Source organism: Kogia breviceps, chromosome 8 (assembly GCF_026419965.1).
Source record: "Kogia breviceps isolate mKogBre1 chromosome 8, mKogBre1 haplotype 1, whole genome shotgun sequence".
In the NCBI taxonomy this organism is placed as follows: domain Eukaryota; kingdom Metazoa; phylum Chordata; class Mammalia; order Artiodactyla; family Physeteridae; genus Kogia; species Kogia breviceps.
In genome coordinates this window covers 96,607,997-96,628,036 of record NC_081317.1, presented here as the reverse complement: position 1 = coordinate 96,628,036, position 20,040 = coordinate 96,607,997, and the positions used below count along the sequence as shown (strand labels likewise).

General features: G+C 40.2%; 1 protein-coding gene across 1 annotated transcript in view; it reads left to right on the top strand.

Annotated features, from left to right (window-relative positions):
• The window catches only part of SPTLC1 (serine palmitoyltransferase long chain base subunit 1), a 67,230-nt gene extending 51,129 nt beyond the window's left edge, over positions 1-16,101 (top strand). Inside the window, exons 9-15 of the mRNA XM_059071038.2 lie at positions 1,610-1,717; positions 3,850-3,945; positions 4,298-4,394; positions 5,500-5,554; positions 9,714-9,831; positions 13,053-13,126; positions 14,722-16,101. Of these exons, the coding sequence (XP_058927021.1) occupies positions 1,610-1,717; positions 3,850-3,945; positions 4,298-4,394; positions 5,500-5,554; positions 9,714-9,831; positions 13,053-13,126; positions 14,722-14,815 (642 nt within the window). The 3' untranslated portion in view covers positions 14,816-16,101. The remainder of the gene's footprint in view (positions 1-1,609; positions 1,718-3,849; positions 3,946-4,297; positions 4,395-5,499; positions 5,555-9,713; positions 9,832-13,052; positions 13,127-14,721) is intronic.
• Positions 16,102-20,040: the final 3,939 nt, after the last annotated feature.

Below are 20,040 nucleotides of genomic sequence, written 5' to 3'. Positions count from 1 at the left end.
AGGATTCCAGTTTTGTTTTACTTGTCTATTTGTGTTCTAGTACTGTGATAATATTATTAAATATTTTCTAAAACATGGTTTTTAGAAACTATCTCACTCATATAATACCTCATATTAATGGATGGGAAAGAATCAGTATTGATAAGATGTAATTCTCCCCAAATTAGTTTGTTCATTGTTAATGAAAATTCAGCTAAAAGCCCAGTGAGGACCCCTCTCCCAATCTGATGTTGATTCACAAGATTAGCCTGTAAAATCTTGATGGTTAAAAAATAAATTATCAGACTCATGATATGAGACATCAACCCATCTTATATATTTCTGTGCATTATTTCTATAGTTACAGTGGAAAAAAATCATAGTATTTAAACATTTAATAATTAAAATTATGATTCTGGCACAAGAGAAGATTACATGAGTCATGGAAAGATTTAAGAGCCCAACTTCTCACGTTATATATATAAAAATTTAGTGGTTGATAATCACTGTATTTTGATTCAGCTGTGAAACTTTTCACATACATATCATAAAAGGGTAAATTAAATAAACCCTAGGGGGAAAAAATCTGTACATACGTTCAGCCTCCCAATGTATAAACCAAAATATTTATGAAATAATTAGAAGAACATATAGATAAATATGCATCTAAACCTTAGATGGGAAAGGATTTTCTTATAAGCCGGAAAGCAAAGGGGAAAAAAAAAACATTAAAAAACATATTAATTAAAACTTTTTCTGGGTTAAAAAAATGAATCTAAATTGGAACAGTGCCTCTGAGGAAAGAATATTTACAACATTTCCCTAGGAGTTTTTATGTATAATCAGACCAGTATTTAACAGATAGATTACATGTCTGTACTCATAATGTCTTAACAGTTCCTTTAAAAATTAGCATTGTGCTGTCTGTATTACTGAGTTAAATTGAATCATTTTAGAGCATCTAAAGTACAGTTATTTTTCATTATTCTGTAAAGTGTGTGTGTGTGTGTGTGTCTGTGTGTGTGTGTGTGTATATATATTTATGTTCTATAAACCTGCTGCAAATACTGTACTTTTGCTCCTAGGGCTACAGAGTTAGTTTTATGTAAGCCTCTAGTCACAACATTTTCATCAGTCACTCAATACATAACGTTGTTTTATATGTGCTTCTGTTTAAAGACACCTTATTTAATATATATCGTTGATTTATTCATATTGAACTCACAGCCAACAGTACTATAACTCAGGCCTGAATGAAGCTTATGTGACACACACATTTTTTCCATCAAGGCATATCACAGCCTTCTTGCACTTAGGGACTCTAGGGACTCTAGCACTTCAGCACTGTGCTTGGGGGCCATTTTAAACAACAAAAAAGCACAAAATGCGAAAAATGTGGCAGTAAACAGAATGTGAAAGGGACACTTGTTTGCACTATAAGCTGAAGCAGTAGCCTGTGAACTCAGCTGGGAAGGTGCATTTCAGGTGACTCAAAGTTTTTCACCACCCTGCAAATATGCCCTAAGTATTGATTTGGAGGTTACAAATAAATTTTAGCAAGTAGGCAGGTTCACAAATATGAATTTGATGAATTTTCAGTATTTTAAAGTTGTGTTTATTTACCACTTAGGTTAAGTTAAAATACAAATATAAAGCAAGGATCTTTCTGGAGGAAAGCCTTTCGTTTGGAGTCCTGGGGGAGCATGGCCGAGGAGTCACTGAACATTTTGGAATTGATGTAAGCTCTCCTTTTTTGGAACATTCCGTCGTATAGTAACCATGCAGTTCCATCCTGCTGGGCAGGTTTCATGGGCACAAGACAGTGTTCCTCATCGATGTGCAGCGTGCAGCTTTGGTGTCTGTCACTTCACTGAGCCCACAGAGGATTGGGTCAGCCAGACCAGGGTCCCTATCTTCCCTTGGAACTCAGTGGCTAATCATAGAATTTGTGTTCTGTTTACACGGTAATATTTGACCCCAGCTTTCAGTGTTTCTTCTCTAGAAACAGTTAAATTTGCCTTCCATTTTTTCTTTAAAATCAGTAAGAATTCTCTAAGTTGTCCTTTAGAAAGTATCAAAGCAGTGAAAAGATGTTCTTTCTAATATTTAAAATTCTATATTGTTATTTGTGTGTATGGGGGTGATTTATATATATATATATATATATATTTTAGAAATACCACCAGCATGGATTCACAAAGCCGCTCAAGGTCCCAGACAACTGGAGTGAGTTTTTCATTGTTTCTTTTGCTGAAAGGAAATGAGCCTCAACTAGCCCCACTCTTAGTGGGTTTTGCTCCTAGAACCTCGGAGAGGAACAGTGTGGGCCCATCTGCAGAACCTCTCCTCACCCACCACTTTGTGACCTGTCCTTACCCACCGCTGTGTGGTTGATGTGAAGGAAGCTTTTCTCCAAATCTTGTGCATAAAAGTTTTGCAACTTGTGTTAAAATGTTGAACTATAAAACATACTACCCATACAGACCTAGAGAAAAATGTAGAGCCGAATGAATATCACACCAAGTTGACTGAAGCATACTCTTCAAAGACAAACTGACATTTGGCAGTGAAATGCACTCAAGAATTTAAAACGAAAATGTAATTCAAGTAAAATTTACACCAGCGCAATTTTTAAGGCATGAAAATTTTAAAGAAGGAAAAAGCACTATCTAGTTTCACTGTTCTAGTTTTCTCACTGCTTCCAGCAGTTGTCTCAGAGGTAGTATTTATAATGGCTTGAGTAAGAGTGCAGAATGTATGAACCTTATTTGGACCCTAATTCAAACAAATACTGTGAAAAACAAGCTTTGTGAGATACTTGAACACTCAGTATTTGATATTAAGACATTTTTCATTTTTTAAGTGTGGTAATGGTTTTGAAAGAGTGCGTATCTTTTAGAAATGCACATTGAAATATTTATAGGTGAACACATGTAAAGTCTGAGATTTGCTCCAAAGAAATGAAGAGGGCAGTAGGGGGCTTATATGTGGAACAGGATTGTCCATAAGTTGATAATTATTGAATCTGGTGATGGGTATTCTTTATACTTCTGTATATGTTTGAAATTTTTCATAATGAAAGGTTAAAAAAAAAGAAGAGGAGTGCACAGGTTTCCTTGTTGGATCTGTGGAACACTTGGAAAAACACCAGATGTGATCTGACCAGTCATTATTATGGCCATCAGTGAGTAATTACAGAATGGCTACTGTATGCAGGATGGAACTTGGTGCTGGGGGCTGGAGCAGAAGGTGAGGACCAAAGGAGTGCTGAGCAGTTGAGAAGGTAGTGGGTACTCAGGAGCCCAGTGGGCACATTAAGTTCATCCACTGCCCAGTTGGTCCATTTTGGTCAGAGCCTATGATGGCCCATTGCCATCATGTTTGGATACATTGATTTCATTTTTGAAAATGTGGAAAAGGTAAATGGAATGTAGTACTTGTTCCAAAGTGTTCAAAACCCTGATAGATTTCTTTTTATTTCTCTCAAGTACCTTCTATGGAGAAGGCCAGCTGAGACCACTGTTTTAGCAAAGAAATGATCTTATCTTGTACCTCTGAATATGTTAGTATCAAACAACTTTAGATTTCATCTTTTATCTAGCTCTTCCAATGTGAATAAATTGTCAATGAATGATGGAATGGCAAAAAAGTATAAGGTGAGACATCTTCAGAGGTGGGCTATGAAACATCGGTCCTTTTAACAATTGATTTTGTGTGACTTACCCTTTATTTTCAAGGAGATAGTTTGAATACAGATGTTGACATGATTAGTGCTGAAATTTTGTCTCTAGGATTGACATTGGCCTTTTTTTGCCCCCCTCCTTTTCTTTAAATTGAGAAATAACTCCCACTGTCCCTCTTTTCTGACAGATTGATGATATTGATCTTATCAGTGCCAACATGGAGAATTCACTTGCTTCTATCGGGGGTTTCTGCTGTGGCAGGTCTTTCGTAATTGACCATCAGGTGGGTTCTTTTTAGAAACAAAAGCAAAAACTGAAACCTGTTGCTCCATTGGTCAACTAAAAATGTAACCACTATTACAAAATTTAATTCTAACTTAGTTTATCACAAAATTTTATTTAGAAGTAGATTTGTTAAAGAATCATTTAAAATATTTTCGTTTAGAAATTATCTCCCTTTCTAAAAAAGTTTTGGTTTTGTTACATAACTTCTGTACATGCCTGGGTCTTACCACCTCACCATTTGTACGTGCTGTTTGGTAGGGAGTGCAGAGATTTGGTGCCTTTAGATTTTTTAGCCAAAGAAAAAGACCAAAAAAAAGTTTATGTTTTATAACTTGTGTGTTTCTTCCCAGCGACTTTCCGGCCAGGGATACTGCTTTTCAGCTTCATTACCTCCCCTCTTAGCTGCTGCTGCGATTGAGGCCCTCAACATCATGGAAGAAAATCCAGGTATAAACCTTTAAACACAGGAAATCAAAGATATTTCAAGTCATGTTAGCCATGCTGCTGGTTTGCCTTTTTGGAGAAATTAGCTGGAGGAAATGATTTCCCAGACAAAGCTCTGGCTCTGAATTACATTATCTGGCAATTTATGGGAAAAATGATGGTGAAGAAGTTGTCCCTGCCTGAGGGTTTTGGGTTAGAGCTTCTCTCTTGTTTCTGGAGATGAAGCCAGAGCCAAAGCAAAGCTTGCACCCTTGGTGGGCAGAGATGCCAGAAAAAGGAGGGACTAGCTCTGGGCCAGTCATCATTTAGTTTATCAGGTTTTTTTGAGAAATTAGCTGAAGTATGCTAATTTTTGGTACTTATAATTTTATAACTGTTGTCTAGTTTTCTTCATCAGCCTTTGATTCATGAGTTGGTGCTGAGGCCATACAGGTTTACCAACTATTAAAGCTTGCTTAATGGGCAGCCGACTCAATTTAAAATGTGGTTTTGGGCTGTGATAGCGCCTCCTCACCAAAGGCTAAAAGGAAAATGGAAAAGCAGGCCTGGTATTTGTAATTTTAAATTTTATAAATTTCTAAAGATTCAGCATTGGTTTTAATTCAGAGAATCAATAAAAGTGAGTGTTTCTACGTGCACATTCATATACTTGCTTGTCAGATATCCTGCTACTCCTGTCTCCTCAGATATTTCAGTTTGTGGATTTTCCTTCAAAGAAAGTGAAAATATCAAGAAGAGATCATAAACATGACTGCAGTGTCTCTTTTTTTCGCAAATTGTTTAGGAACCAGAAAGATTTAATATGTTTGTACCCTTTTGTTCTTGGCCAGATAATTTATAGTATCTTCATAAGAACAAGAGCCATTGTTTTGTTGTGGAACAGCTCATCCCAGATTTTGCTGAACGTTGGGTGAGCAGGTGCCAGCTAGTATATGCCACAACTGAAAGTGGGGACCTTCACAGGAGTTACTGGCTGGCTATTCGTGTGTTATTTGTAGGCAGAAGGATTTGCTGCATTTGTAATTGATGAACTGGATCTTTAAAACCATTTTTAGATTAGTGTATGCAGTCTTCCAAACGTACTATCAAAGGTATTTGTTTCCTTCAGGTATTTTTGCAGTGTTGAAGGAAAAGTGCAAACGAATTCATAAAGCTTTACAAGGGTGAGTTTTATATATTTTCAACCAACTCAAAAGTTTATCTGCACAACATTTAAACAACTTGTGAAAAATTTTGAATGTCACTTCTTTGGTTTTCAGTGCATTTAATAGGCTTGAGTCAGTTTGTCTAAACTGCAGCTAAGAAACCAAAAACACAGTTCATTCAGATTTGTCTCTGTGTGTGAAATCAGAGCATCCATTTTGTCATTGTTTTAAAAAATCATAACTTTGTTTTTCCAAAAAGGATACAAGCTCATTGGTAAAATATTACAGCAGTACAGAAGATAACAAAGATGAAAAAAAATAACACAACATGCTGCCACCAGAAATAACCAGCATAAACACTGGAGAATTTCCACACATCTGTAAGGGTAAAAGGATGATAGTGAGTTCATACTGTCCATGCTGCTTTTTAGAAAATTACTGATTTATTTTAAGTTACTTCAAGAAAAAGGAACAAGTGAAATCGAAAACCTTATAAGTGTTCTGTTTAGTTTTAACTACACAAGAGTAGTTCTTTAAGATTCCTCTAGAATTGAGAAAAAAAATTGAGGCTAGTGACATCTTCAGGCAGATTTCTTATCTTACAGAAAATGATCTCACCTTGCTTGTGCTTTATTTTTGCCTTTCCAAGTTGAAACCTGCCTTCTCAGTCATGGAAGTCCTATCCCTATTGCCAGATATGGAAACTAGAAACTTTTCTAAAAAGCACAGTTAATAAATAAGCGGGTCACAGATGTTCCAGATAAAGTAGGGGGAGAAATAATTGAAGTCTGGGTCTGACTTTGTGATCCTAACAAAAGTCCTTGCATGATTTATGGTAGAGAGATATTATTGTTTCCAGTTACATTGGCTTATGAAATATTAATAAACCAGCTCAGCCTAGCACATTGGAGTCACTGTCAATTCATGAACACCTGCCTCAGATGCCCTTTATTCTATGAGTGTTAATTTTTTAAGTCCAGTCCTCTACTTTTCCCAGCTCTTTCTTCTCTCCAAAATCCCTAACCTCTGTCTCACTCCACCCACTTTTAGCTGACAGCCCTGCCTCATGCTGTCACTTGGGAACTCCCTCATTTTCCCTCACAAACCTGTACACCTGCGGGTATCCGAACCAGTCTTCCCTCGTGTTATAGCCAAAGAAACGTTCCTCCATCCATCACAGCTCTTCTTTCTTAAGGACCGAGTGCCTTTGGTTGTCTCCTCTCCTTTCTCTTCAGTCTCTCCCCTTTCCTGAGTCATTTGATTAGCATTCAAGTACACTCTGCCTTATCTTGTCTTAAAATTCTTCTTTCCTGTGACCCCATACTCCCCTCTAGCAACTAGCCCATTGCTCTGCTTCTCTTTGTAGCCAGTCTTTTTCCAGAGTTGTTTGTGCCCTCTCCACATCCTCACCTCTCATGTACACTTGAAACTACTGAAACCCACCTCTACTCCTGCACTTTACCCAGAATGTTCCTGTGACTACCAAGGGATGACTGTATTTTCTGATGTTAAAACATCCTTGCATTCCTGAGTAAATCCCTCCTTGATTACAGTATATTTTTCTGCACTGTTAGTTAGAATTTTGAATTTTTGTATCCATATTTATAATTTAAATGCGCCTATAATCTTTTGTTACAACAACCTTACATAACCTAGCAATCAATGTGTGGTAGTCTCAAAAAGTATTGAGCAGTTTTTCCACTTCCCTGCGTTATGTAGCCATTGTATAAGACCAGGCTTGATTATTTGTTTCTTCAAGGTTGAGCAGGACTCCCCTGTAAGACTCTCTAGACTTGGGGCCTTTGGGCTGGGCATAGTCTGTGATTATCCCTCTTGTGCCTGTATTATTTCCCCTTTTTATTTTCTGTTTCTGTCATTTTCATTCTTTTTTTTTTTTCATTTTCATTCTTATGATAATCTTTCCAGGATTTTGCCCAGCACGTTTTTTTAAGTTTGATTTTGTTTTTTACTCATATTTTGTTTTCTCTGATTGATTTTTTTTCCTTATTTTTCTACTTTCTTGTTTCATTGAATTGTGGTTTTTTACTCTTTTTAAGCTTTTTACATTTAGGTTATTGGTTTTATTATTTTCCAATAAATATCTTAAGGATAAACATTTCAAAGACAGTAAGTATTTTCAGTGTTCAGTTCTAAGTAATTTTTTTTAGTCTCCTCTAATCAGTGATTTGCTTCTCTCATCTCTGAGGTTGCATTTGGGAGAGGAAGTCAGCGGCCTATGCTACTTTGGGTCCTTGCTGGAATCTTGGAAGAGCCCCTAAATTCTAACAGATAATTATTCATGTCCAGCGCTTTCCCCACACTAAGCACATGATGGAGACCATGTCTGAATTGTTGATTGTTCTATCCCTAGGACCTAGACCAGTGTTTAGTATTTCTATTTGGTAAAACGGGTAAAATAATATGGTAAATAGTGTGCTCTCCAGAAATGGTTTTTTTTTTTTTAAGTATAACAGGCTCTGAAACACAGCTTCTAACTTTCTGAACTGAAGTTATAATTCTCTGTCCATTTGGTTTTAGTTAAACTTTAATGCGACATTCAGCATCCAGGCAGCCAGAAAGAGGGCATTTTGTTTCATTCCATCTCTCACCAACTTGCTCCACCTAACATGTGAGATGAGCCCATTTGATCAAATACTAAGCTCGATTGGGCTTATAGGTGCCTTGTTTGTATCAAGGATAATCCAGGCCATTTAATTCATATGAAATGCAATTTGGAAAGTAATTTTTTAAGTTCTCCCTGCGAGTACATGACCTAAAACAATTACTATTTCTTTGTGTACAAGTTTAACACATTCAAAATTCACCTAGGAAATGGGTTTTGAAAGCATATTTCTTAGTTTCTACAGTAGTAAAAACAACTGATCTGTAAGGTTTCCCCATATTCCAGAAGCCCTAGAGTCTAAGATGCCATGATTCAAATCTGCAGCCTGATTTATTGAGAGATCCTAGTGTGATGCACGACATTTAAAGAAAGTAGACACAAATTAATGATGTTCAAGGGTGGTTTGAAATGCAGGTGAGCTTAGCGTCCTCACTTCACGTGATAGTCGGCACAGGTAGTCACTCAGTAAAAGCTTGTTGAGTCATAAACATATTTGAAGAATTGAATATGCTAGCAAGTGCTTTTTGTGCTCATTTCATTCTAAGGGAAAAGCAAATCTTTCCAGGTAAAGCAGACTAAATGAAAGCCATTTAAAATGTTTAGCCCAATTTCAGATAGACAAGTATCACTATTTCTGTCCTAGGAGATAGGTCAGAAATCAAACCATACCTGGCTAAATTATATGGCCTACAGTTCTCATAACAATAATCATAGCAATAATCATTTGAAAATACAGGCTTTCACCCCCTAAAGAAATCTCCCTTCCTTCCTGAGAAACTGCAGATTTCTGTGCTGTTAATCCTAAGAAGGAAGAAAATAATTGTAATTCAAGACAAATTTTAAATTAAACATGTACACAAGAAGACAGCTTTACAACCTAAATATATTGTTGGTGATCAAAATAAAAAATTTTAGTGTCGGAAATCATCCCTGTAGTTTATAAAAGACAAGATACAAACTAAAGATTTAGAAAATAAGGAAGCAACATTACAATTATAATATGTTATCCATGGAGGAAACAGAAGTAATAGAAAATGATGGTGCAGACACTTCCTAAAGTGGGTGATGAGGGAGGCCCCCAGAGGAGTGACCCTGGACCTGGGACCGGGCGTGTCTGGCGCTAGCCATGTAAGAACAGTAGAGAGCAGGTGAGGAGAGGAAGTGACAGGGCAGAGGCCGAGGCCTGAGTGGGCCTGCAAGGGGCCCCTTGAGGAGGGGGTGGCCCCAGCCAAGGTAGGTGAGGCACGTGGACCGTCTGGTGGGAGGCTGGGGATGACGCACGTGTTCTCTGTGAAATGTGAGCCAGAGGGTCCCACGGGACCGGGAATCCTCTTCCCAGCCATGCTACAGGGTATCCTAGACTAGGAAGCACTGCCCAGAGCGTGCGTTTTTACCTCCCTTTTGTCAGATCTGGAATCCCACCACATGACGTTTCCCATGGAAGTCCCAAGTTTCTGTCACATTCATTAATGCAAACTTTGTAAAATTCTTTATATATGAGAAATCTGAGCTCGGAAGAGGATTTATGCTTGTGTGTGTGTTTACCTTCCTCAGCATTTCTGGATTAAAAGTGGTGGGTGAGTCCATTTCTCCAGCATTTCACCTCCAGCTAGAAGAGAGCACTGGGTGTCGAGAAAGAGATGTTAAACTACTTCAGGAAATAGTAACTCAAGTGAGTATCCAGTTCTTCGGGTGAATCTCTTCGTACCCTTCTACCCTGAACCCAAGCAATTTTTAAGAACGCTCTCTTTGCCCTAAGAGATTGGGTACAACAGAAGTTGTGGTTACCCCTCTGGTGACATGGAATTGTTCTGATGCCCAGCCTTCCCGACATCTGTCCCTGCCCAATGGAGTCTGTAGCACGTCTCTACTGACAGGCTGCAGGTTATTCCATCGGGTCAGTTTTCAGCTCACATTGAAGTTGTGTTTTTTGCCACATTGTATTAGAATACAGTTTGCTTCCACTCTGAATAATTCGTCTTCCAGAAAACCCAGTTGCTTACTATTTACAAAGCCAGGCTTTTGCACGTGTAGGTGGGGATGGCATTGTGTATGGTGATGGTGCACAACACCAGACAGCTGACTGTCTGGGGCAGAACACCCAGCATAGCTCAGAAACAGGTGGAAATAATCTTGTAGCCAAAAAGGAAGGAAGAAGAGCCACTCCTTTACCATGCCTAACTTGGGAGCTTGATTTAAATGTCTGACTTCTGAAAGTCTTACTACTAAGTGTACCTTAGTTATTAACTAAGAAACGCATCACTAGGGAAGATCCCTTGGCCTTTACTGTTCAGTTGAGCTGCGTTCACCCAAGTCCTCTCTCCTCACTTTCCTCCTTCTAAAGAACAGTCAAGTGGCCCTGCAGCACTGAGCACCGAGGGGGGTGCTGCCTTCTACTTGAATCTGAAATACATGGAGTATGTGTTTGAGAATGAAGACAAGCTTCACTCTGCTTCCTTGTCCTGCTTGTCCTGACGGTTCCTTTCAGAGGTTCCTTCCCTGAGTCCGTGCTGCCAGGCGTCAGGGTAGTAGTGATGGTCAAGTCTGCCATGTGCCCCTGCCCGGCTGTGGCACAGCAGGCAGTCACGTGGCTGCTCAGTATGGAGACTGTGGTGCTCAGCCAGCCTCTGGCTTCACTGCCGGCTTCAGCTGACCTGTACCCTACGATGTGTGAACCACAGTACCAGCAGTCATGGATTCATGGACAGTTTCTTGCAACTTGTGGCCTTCTAGAACAGTTGTCCTAAAAAAGCAAAATAAAACCAAACCCAGAATATGAGATTCCTAATTAAGGAAACGTGTCAGATTATGTATGAACAGGCTGGAGTGGCTCTCGCCTTGCTGGGTGAGGAAATGTCATGGATGTCTCCTCAGGTGCAGCTCTACAAACATGAAAAACAAACTCTTTAAAGGGGAAAAGCATCCCACAGACCTTTTTTACTGCCTCGGTGTTTTTATTGTCATATTACTCAAATGTATAAGCTATAAAAGGAAGTACAACATCCTTTAAATTAGAGCTCCTATACAAATGTAATACCAAAACAAATTTATAAATTAAATATGAGCAGAACAGACAAGCCTAGTAAGAGTCAAATTATGACATTACCTTCATGTGACAGCTGAGTTTCCTAACTGAGTTGCCAGGTGGTGTGACTGATGCTGACCACCGCCAGAGCAGCCTTGTGAAGCTGTGTGTCCTGTGTTGGCATCTGTGGTGATGCCGTTATTATCCCAGAGCCTCCCCTCGAACCCCCCTCAGGGTGCTTCTCTACACACTCTGTGTCATGGGACGTGGGCCTTCTCTAGGTGCCAGGGTGTCAGTTCCAGTCAGATCCACTTCAGTTCTTTTCTCACTAGGTAGCAGTAGCTGAGGTCTTACTGCTACTCTTCCAGAGGGAGACTCAGAAAGGGCCTGTGAATCAAGCGCCTCGATACTTCTCTTACATAGCTTATCCTCATAACAAAACGAGAAAAGGAGTCTGGACAACTCACAGATCCCAAAATTACATCTGTGAGCTCCCACTGGATATTGGCTGTCTTCAGGAAATCACCTTGAGAGTTGAATGAGGAGAGAACAGGCTCTGGGGAAGGGAACAGAATACTCTCTGGAAACTGCATTTGTAGGAAGGAAGAGGAAAACTCTTAGAGTTTCTTTGCATCATTGCAGCTTCCATCTTCATAAGTCTTTTGTCCTGTTCCTCTTTGCTTCTTCTTTTCAATATTTGAAAGAGAAAAAAGGATTGTGACACCATAGTTCTTGTTTAAGCTTTGCAGAACTGAGCAGTTCTGCCAAATTTTTGTTGACTTCCTGATAAAACATTTTTTTTACAAACTGAGCTGTGGTTTATACTGTTTCTTAACTAGACAGGACTAGAAACAGAGCCAGTCCAGATGTTTGCAGAAGGAGTTAACTTTTCCAAGTACACTTCCGGAATGTAGAATCAGCAAAAGACATTGCCTGCCGTTGTTTTCCATCTTTTCCTAGCAGAGGAAAACCTTGCCTCACAGCTCACAGAATAGCCCCTCTTCAGGCAAATACCTGCACTGCCACATGCTGGCAGTGATTGTTCTTTCCAGCACCCCTTGCTCTAGCTGGTTGTTTGTTTGTTTGTTTAAAAATACAATTCACGTTCCATAAAATTCACTCTTTAAAGTATACAATTGAGTGGTTTTTAGTATCCTCACAGGATTATGCAGCCATCGCTATCTGATTTCAAAACATTTCATCACCCCAAGGAGAAACCCTTATAAACCGTTACCCTGGTCTGCCTTTATGCTTTATTTTGATAGCGGTTACTTAATTTTTAGAAAAATGTTGGCAGGTAGCTCATGTATTGGAAAGCTGTGCAAAATGTGACACCAGACTCTTCTGTGCTTGGTAGCACTGTGTCCAAGTGTAGCACATGGGAATCAGAGATGTTGTTGATATTTGACGTGTGAGCAGTTCCTCTCTGAAATGATTCTGCTGGCGTTATTAAGTCCAGCTCTTGGTTAGCCTCCGAGGCTTTGTTGGTCCTGTTTCCCCTTGTCCTAACTCTGCTTTGCCTAAAGTGGTAACCACTAGTTACCTATGGCTGGTTAAATTAAGTCAGATTCAAAGTTCAGTGTTACAGTTGCAGTAGCCATATCTCAAAGTGCCCGAGAGCCACGTGGGCCCCTGACTGCCGTCCTGGACAGCACAGGACAAACACCTCCATCATTGCAGGAAGTTCTGTAGAACAGTGCTCTCAAGATGGTAAGATGATTCTGTGGTATTTTGTTTTGTCTTCTAGCAGTTATAATTGGAAAAATGAATTAAAACTACTATTGAGAGTAGCATTTCAGTGCACCTTCCTGTTTTAATGACCAGTGTCTGCAGTCCAGGTTGCAAATGTATTCCTTTTCCTCATACAGTGCATGGACAGAGGCATCGCGTTAACTCAGGCGCGCTACCTGGAGAAAGAAGAGAAGTATCTCCCTCCTCCGAGGTTGGTAGGCTTAAAATTATGACCTGAGTCATTGTTTTCTACTTTAAATTCTGTATGAAATGTACTATGTTTTGAAATTTTTTGAAAGACTGTCACAGGATAAGGAAGAATGTGTATTGTTAAAAGATAGAACATCACCGGTTTCTTTTCTTAAACTAGATGTTTTCCCATTTTAATTGAAAATCCCCTCAGGACTCTGTAATTAACTTAATGACACATCTGCGATCCCAAGAACCCAGGTTCGCATTGGCGACGACCTGCCACTGTGCTGCGGTAGCATGTGCTGGGCCATCTGTTTCTGCCAGGCTAGTCCTTACGGGGGTCGGGGGGGCACAGTCTGGGGGGCGCTGCTCATCCCACCTCTGGCCCAAGCACTGTGTGGTACTTCATCTGACAAACACGTATTAAACAGCCAAGGAAAAGCAAAGTGACAGAACCTCTACAGAGGTTCAAGCAGCCCTCAGTGGGAAGGCGCCTCGACTCATGATTTAAAATTGGCGTTCATTCAACACCTGATTCTGTCCCCGAAGCACTTAAACAGTGTCGTCCAAGAAGGTAGACACCCAGAGCTTGAGGGTTTCAGGGTCATGACACAGGTCAGGGAGGTCACAGAGGAGGAGGGCATGGTTAGTTCTGGCCTGGGAGGGGCTGAGGCTTCCTAGAGCAGGAGACACTTAAGCCGAGCCTGCAAAATCAAGCGTATCAAACAAGCCGCGGTGGGCATCGGGCCTTCCAGCAGGGTCTGCAGTGGTGTGGAGAACTACAGGTGCATCTGGGGAGCCCAGAGCACAGGTTTGAAGGCACCATGGAGAGGGAGCCTGGAGTCTGGGAGAGACCCACGAGAGCACACAAAGTCAGCGCTGTGCAGGCATGGGGCACTGGGCTGGGTTCTGGAAGACGGTTCCGGCAGCAGGTCGGAAGCACCCTAAAGATCCTGCTCTCTCCATTCTAATTACACCATCCAAAGTCGTGATCCTATGTTTCATGAGGACAGGGACCACCGTCGTTTTGTGCCCTCAGGACTCTGGGCCCAGCCCTACTCAGTGTGTATCTGTCCAGTAGCTGATGCAGATGTTTGCAGAGGGGAGTGAGAGGGACAGGGGTAGAAGTGCCCTGTCAGGCTGATATTTCTGGTCTTCAGTTTCCTGAAAACTTGAAAATTTCTGCCTCGTATCAAAGTATTGTAGAACTTCTGTAGACTTATTGAATTACACTTATGAACAACCACACACCCATTAATATGAGAAACGTTGACTTCCTGCTTTGGGCCTGATACGGCTTGCAGTGGTAGATTTAAAGGACAGTTTCCTACCGGCCCTGGGCAGAGCCCTACTGCAAGGTTGCCTTGACTAGGTCACTACTAGTCCAGGCAGGGAACAGCAAACTCCTGTAAATAGCAGATAGTAAAATGCTTTCAGCTTGCAGGACACAGGTCCCTGCCACAACTACACAACCCTGCCGGGGCAGTGAGAAAGTGGCTATGGACAGTAGGCTATGTTCCAGTAGAAGAGCTTTATTCACGAAAACAGGTGGCAGGCCGACGCTTGGTATAGACTCTCATTTGACTGTCTTTTGTGTCCCTTATTATTTCTCAGCATTAGGGTTGTGGTCACAGTGGAACAAACAGAAGAGGAACTGGAGAAAGCTGCGACCACAATCAGCACGGTGGCCCAGACCGTGCTGCTTTAGTCTGGGGCCTGGTGGCCTCTCACCACGCAACACGCAGACAGACCTGAGTTACTGCAGAGTGAGCCAGGGGGGGCCTGTGGGAACCAGATAGGGTGTCACTAGATGGTGTGGATATCGACTCAGTATATGACCATGAGAAGGATGCTGGGTACTTAAATCCAAAAGCCCAAGAACTGATTTTCTTAAGAGAAAAACTGTTGACAGCATATAACTGATATTTAAATTGTGCTATTTAGTACTATTTAAACGTTTTATTAATGCTAGTATTTTATATTCTTTTTTTTGTTGTCATTGTTTAAAAATGGAGCTTCAGTGTATCTTCTTTCCCTTCTAATGATAAAGATTGTGAGCACTCCTTAATATCTCATAGAAAATTGCAACATTAAAGCTTAGAGGCACTTCAGCATATATGATACAAAATGTATTGAAGATCTAATTCAACCACATCTTTTTCAGTCTTCGTCATGTGAAGCTCAATGGTGGCTAATATATAAAGAATACTTTATATGTGATTATTATAAAATTTTCATTATAATATATTTGAATCCTAGAATTTTTATATACACTAAATACTGATGTTACACCATTTCTAACAGTGAATCTTAGCATCCCTAACCAGAGAATAGTCATTATACTTCCTAAGCGAGCAATAACTTAAATCAAATACTATTTTATTTTAGTATAATTGACCTTTACATTCATTATGTGTTGACTTCTAATCTGTTTTTAGAAGAGGATTATTGTGAAGATCCAAAAATAGAAATCATGTCCCTGATATTTTAGAATATCTAGAATGTATTCTTTTTTGTATAGGGACGTATAACTACAAGCTTTTTTTCTAAGCTAAAGAAAATGAGACCTTTATTTCTTTTTAGCTTATGAATTCCAGATATCTAAAAAAGATATGAAAGCACTAAAAATAGAATTTTTAAACTGTGCTTCAGCTATCTGTTTTTTCTTTAGCAAACCAAGTTGGGTGGTATAAATGTTTGTGATATGTGCCATAAGGTAGTACATAAATATTACACTATTACTCCATCTCTTATTAAAGGGAAAGGAATAAAATTATACTAAAAATGTCATTTTATAATATATGTTCATATTAACAAATGGTCTTCAACATCTTTTTAAATAACATATTTTTTTAATGTTTAGTTTCTATTTTGCTTGAGGTATTTTGTACATATGTGCCTTGTGATTGCTGCTGCTTGAAAAGATACAGTACTCTTGGGGGATGAATCTGTTTTGTTTTGTTTTTTAATGAAATAAACCTACATTCCTGATAATCAGTCTTTTTCATATGTAATCTATTCAACAGAATAGTCTCTTGACTATTTTTGCAGACCTAGGGTAGTATTCTGTGTGTGTTTGTGTGTGTGTGTGTGTTTGTGTCATGGGGGTTTTTGGAAAATATTAATTTAATTTCTTAGTGCCTTTCTTCAATGTACAGTATCTGAAATTTCCTTGGTTCCTACTGATTTAACCCTTGGCCACTTATGACTACAAAAATACCAGACCTATTATTTTTATAAACAGATTAGGATTGTAACTTTTCAGCTACTTTTATAATACTCTATAATCCAAAATTGCAGTAATCTAGTTGTTCATTGCTATGTTTAAAAAATGATTGGATGTTCCTGGAAAAGATGGTGGACATTATTTAACTTTATTAACATTATTTAATGCTCACACATTATTTAACTTCAATCCTTGAAACACATCAACACGAACCAAAAATAGAGTCTTTATATTAAAGCTATAGAGTGACCACAATCTGGTAATACACACCACAGAAAATATCTACTGGAAGCAATAAATTTGTATGAAACAAGCAAAATGTTGAGAAACAACAATCATCTCAAACCTCAATCAGGTTACAAGTTGCTGTTGTAGAAACAGAGAGAGAGGGTTCTGAAGTGCTCTATCAACAGACCTCTGTTTAGAAAGGCAGTGGCTGGGTGAGCAGCATGGAAACCTTTTGAGCCAGTTTCCACTCAACAGTTGCCCCCGGGGGAGAAAGAAGCCACCCACAACAGCTCCCTTTCTGTTGTCCACAGGAGGCTCTAGCTCAGGAAAAGTGGGGCTTTGAGTCCGGTTAGGACACATGGACCACAGGCCTAAATATAATTTAAGCTTAAAACTACGAAACTTCTAAGAGAAGACACAGGAGGAAATATTTTAAGTCTTTGGTTAGGCAAACATGGATACAATACCAAAAGTGTAAGCCATAAAAGGAAAAATTGGTAGATTAAGCTTCATGAATTCATTGTTTAATTTGTTCTTCAAAAGACAGCTTGAAAGAAATGAAGACAAGTCACAGACTGTGAGAAAATATTTGCCAATCATATATAATAAAAGATGTGTATCCATAAATATAAAGAACACAACCCCAAAATAAGAAATCCCAAAAGCATAATTTTAAAATGGTGAAAGACTTGACATTGCATCAAGAGAGGCATTCAAATATCTAAACTCATGAAAACGTATTCGACCTCATTAGTCATCAGAGAAATGCAAATTAAAACTACAAAGAGATACTATTACATACTCACTAGAATGACTATAATCAAAAAGACAGCACCAAATATTGGCAAGATATGGAAAAAATTGGAAACAGTACATTGTTGGTGGAAAGGTAAAATGGTAAACTACTTTGGAAAAGTTTGGCAGTTTCTTAAGTTAATATAAATTTGTCATGTGGGCTAGCAAATCTACTTCCAAGAGAAATAAAAACATATTTGTGCAAAAAATTGTACACAGCATTCATAGCAGGATTTTTTTTTAATTTATTTTATTTATTTATTTTTGGCTGCATTGGGTCTTCATTGCTGCGCGCGAGCTTTCTCCAGTTGCGGCGAGCGGGGGCTACTCTTCTTGCAGTGCACAGGCTTCTCGTTGCAGTGGCTTTTCTTGTTGCGGAGCACAGGCTCTAGGCGCGCGAGCTTCAGTAGTTTTAACACGTGGGCTCAGTAGTTGTGGCTCGCAGGCTGTAGAGCCCAGGCTCAGCAGTTGTGGCGCATGGTCTTAGTTGCTCCACGGCATGTGGGATCTTCCCCGACCAGGACTCAAACCCGTGTCCCCTGCATTGGCAGGCAGATTCTTAACCACTGTGCAACCAGGGAAGCCCTGTTCATAGCAGGATTATTCATAATAGTCAAATGTCTGCCAACTGATGAATGAGTAAACAAAAAGTGGTATATTCGTACAATGGAATAGAATTCAGCAATAAAAAGAAATGGATAAATAACTCTCAGAAAACATTTTCGTAAGTGAAGAAACCAGATGAAAACAACCACAAAATTATGTGATTCCATGTATATTCAATGTCCAGAGAAAGCCAGTGTAAAAAGAAGATGTTAGTGGTTGCCTGCAGCTGGGGATGAGAATGGTTGACTCATGAAGCACCGGGGACCTTTCCAGGAGGTGTTCTAAAACCAGACTGTGGTGATGGGCGCACAACTCTGAATATACTAGAAACCGTTGAATCAAGTACGAATCTCTGATAATGAACATAACTACTAATGAACTGACTTTCTTCCAGTCATTACAGCAAATACTTTCTTATCTGTGTTGTCCATGATGAACATTTGGAAGTCTGTGACGTGCATGGGGTGGCAGGCCTCGGCACAGGGGACAGTGTGCCAGAACAGAGCAGGAGGTGGCCCCAAGGCAAATTCGAAAACAGAACAGGGTCTGGTTCTAGCTCATTTACTCCATAGCCATGAGTCCTTGGACAAGACCCTACTCCTCACTGAACAAGTTCTTTCTTTGAAATAGAGAGTTGGGCTGAGGGACTATATTTGAATTATCTTAAATCCTCCTGCTGTCATAGTGTTTCCCAGGCCAAGTTGGAAAATTCTTCTTGGCTCCAGACAGAACTCTGTCACTGAGAAAGAACTACCCATACACACACACCTTTCCCACAGGGGGTGTGGAGGCACCTTTGTTCAGCCTCACACCAACCAATATCCTATTTTGATGAAAATGCACAAGCCAGAGAACTTCAAATATTGGGTTCCATTCCCCCGATTGTTGGTACTTATCCTCAGAGTGACTGTCCCCCTGAACCCCATGCCATCCCTCCCCTGCTTAATGGCTTCCAAGAACTTCCTTGGAGGCACCCTCCATGCTGCTCGTCACCATGGGCCCCTTTGTCCTCTCACCCTCATTTAGTCCACAGACCCCGTGACATCTGAGGAGGCTGCTGAGTGCAGAGGAAGCCCTGGAGTCAGGTCATCTAGACAAGGACCAGCATCACCACCTGCCATCCGTGTGAACCTGGAGAGTGGCTTAAACTGACCGTGCCTCAGTTTCTCCATCCATGAAATGAGAGTAACCATGCCCCAGCCCACAGAGCCGTTGTGAGAGTTAGGTGAGACGATACATGCAAATACTTTAAATCACACACGATGTGTAGTAAGTACAAAATGTGTGTTATTATTAATGATAATAATGTGAATGAGACAAATTGGCAAAAAGAACTCGATACAGGAGTGCAGATCTCTTAACCTCTTACATGATCCAGTAGGAAATCACTCCAGGAGGGCTTAGGACTTACTTGACATCCAGGTCCGTGATTTTTCCTGCAACTGCTTTATGCAAGCTACCGCAAATACTGAAGACTGAAGGAGTATTTCTGTCCCCTTAATTCACATACACGGCTTAGAACCAGCTTCCTGCATGTTCTGTTGACAATCCAGACCTCCTGGCAGTTAATTCCAAGCCCACCCCTCCATTTCCCACATGGGGGCTGATAGAAAGCTGAGAAACTGAGTGCGCCACCCACCCTGGGGGCTGGAGCTGAAGAAGTAGACCTCTGTTCAAATTCCCAGCGTGTTTCTTTAGGCTCTGATGCCACTGAAAGTGAAAGAGGCAGGGAAAGTTTGGTGTGTTGTCGGGTTTCCCAGCTCCTTGCAGGTAAGAAAGACTTGTATTTGCAGCTTAGCCCTTTCTCAGCTCACAAGCTCAGAACTAGTAGAGGTCTGGAGGCCAGGCCTCCCAACAGGCTGCCTCCATGCAGGCAGGCCTGAGTCCCCTACCGGGATAGCAGAGATGTCTATCTGAGCATCCTAGCACTGCTGCTGCTGAGCTGAGTTGAGTTAGAACAGGGCTGAGTTGCCATTTCCATGGCCTCACATCATTTTATGGTTGTCACATCTGCCTCTTCCACATTCTTGATTTCTTTTGTTCAAGTGAAGAGAAAACCCTCATTTGCCCTGTGCAAT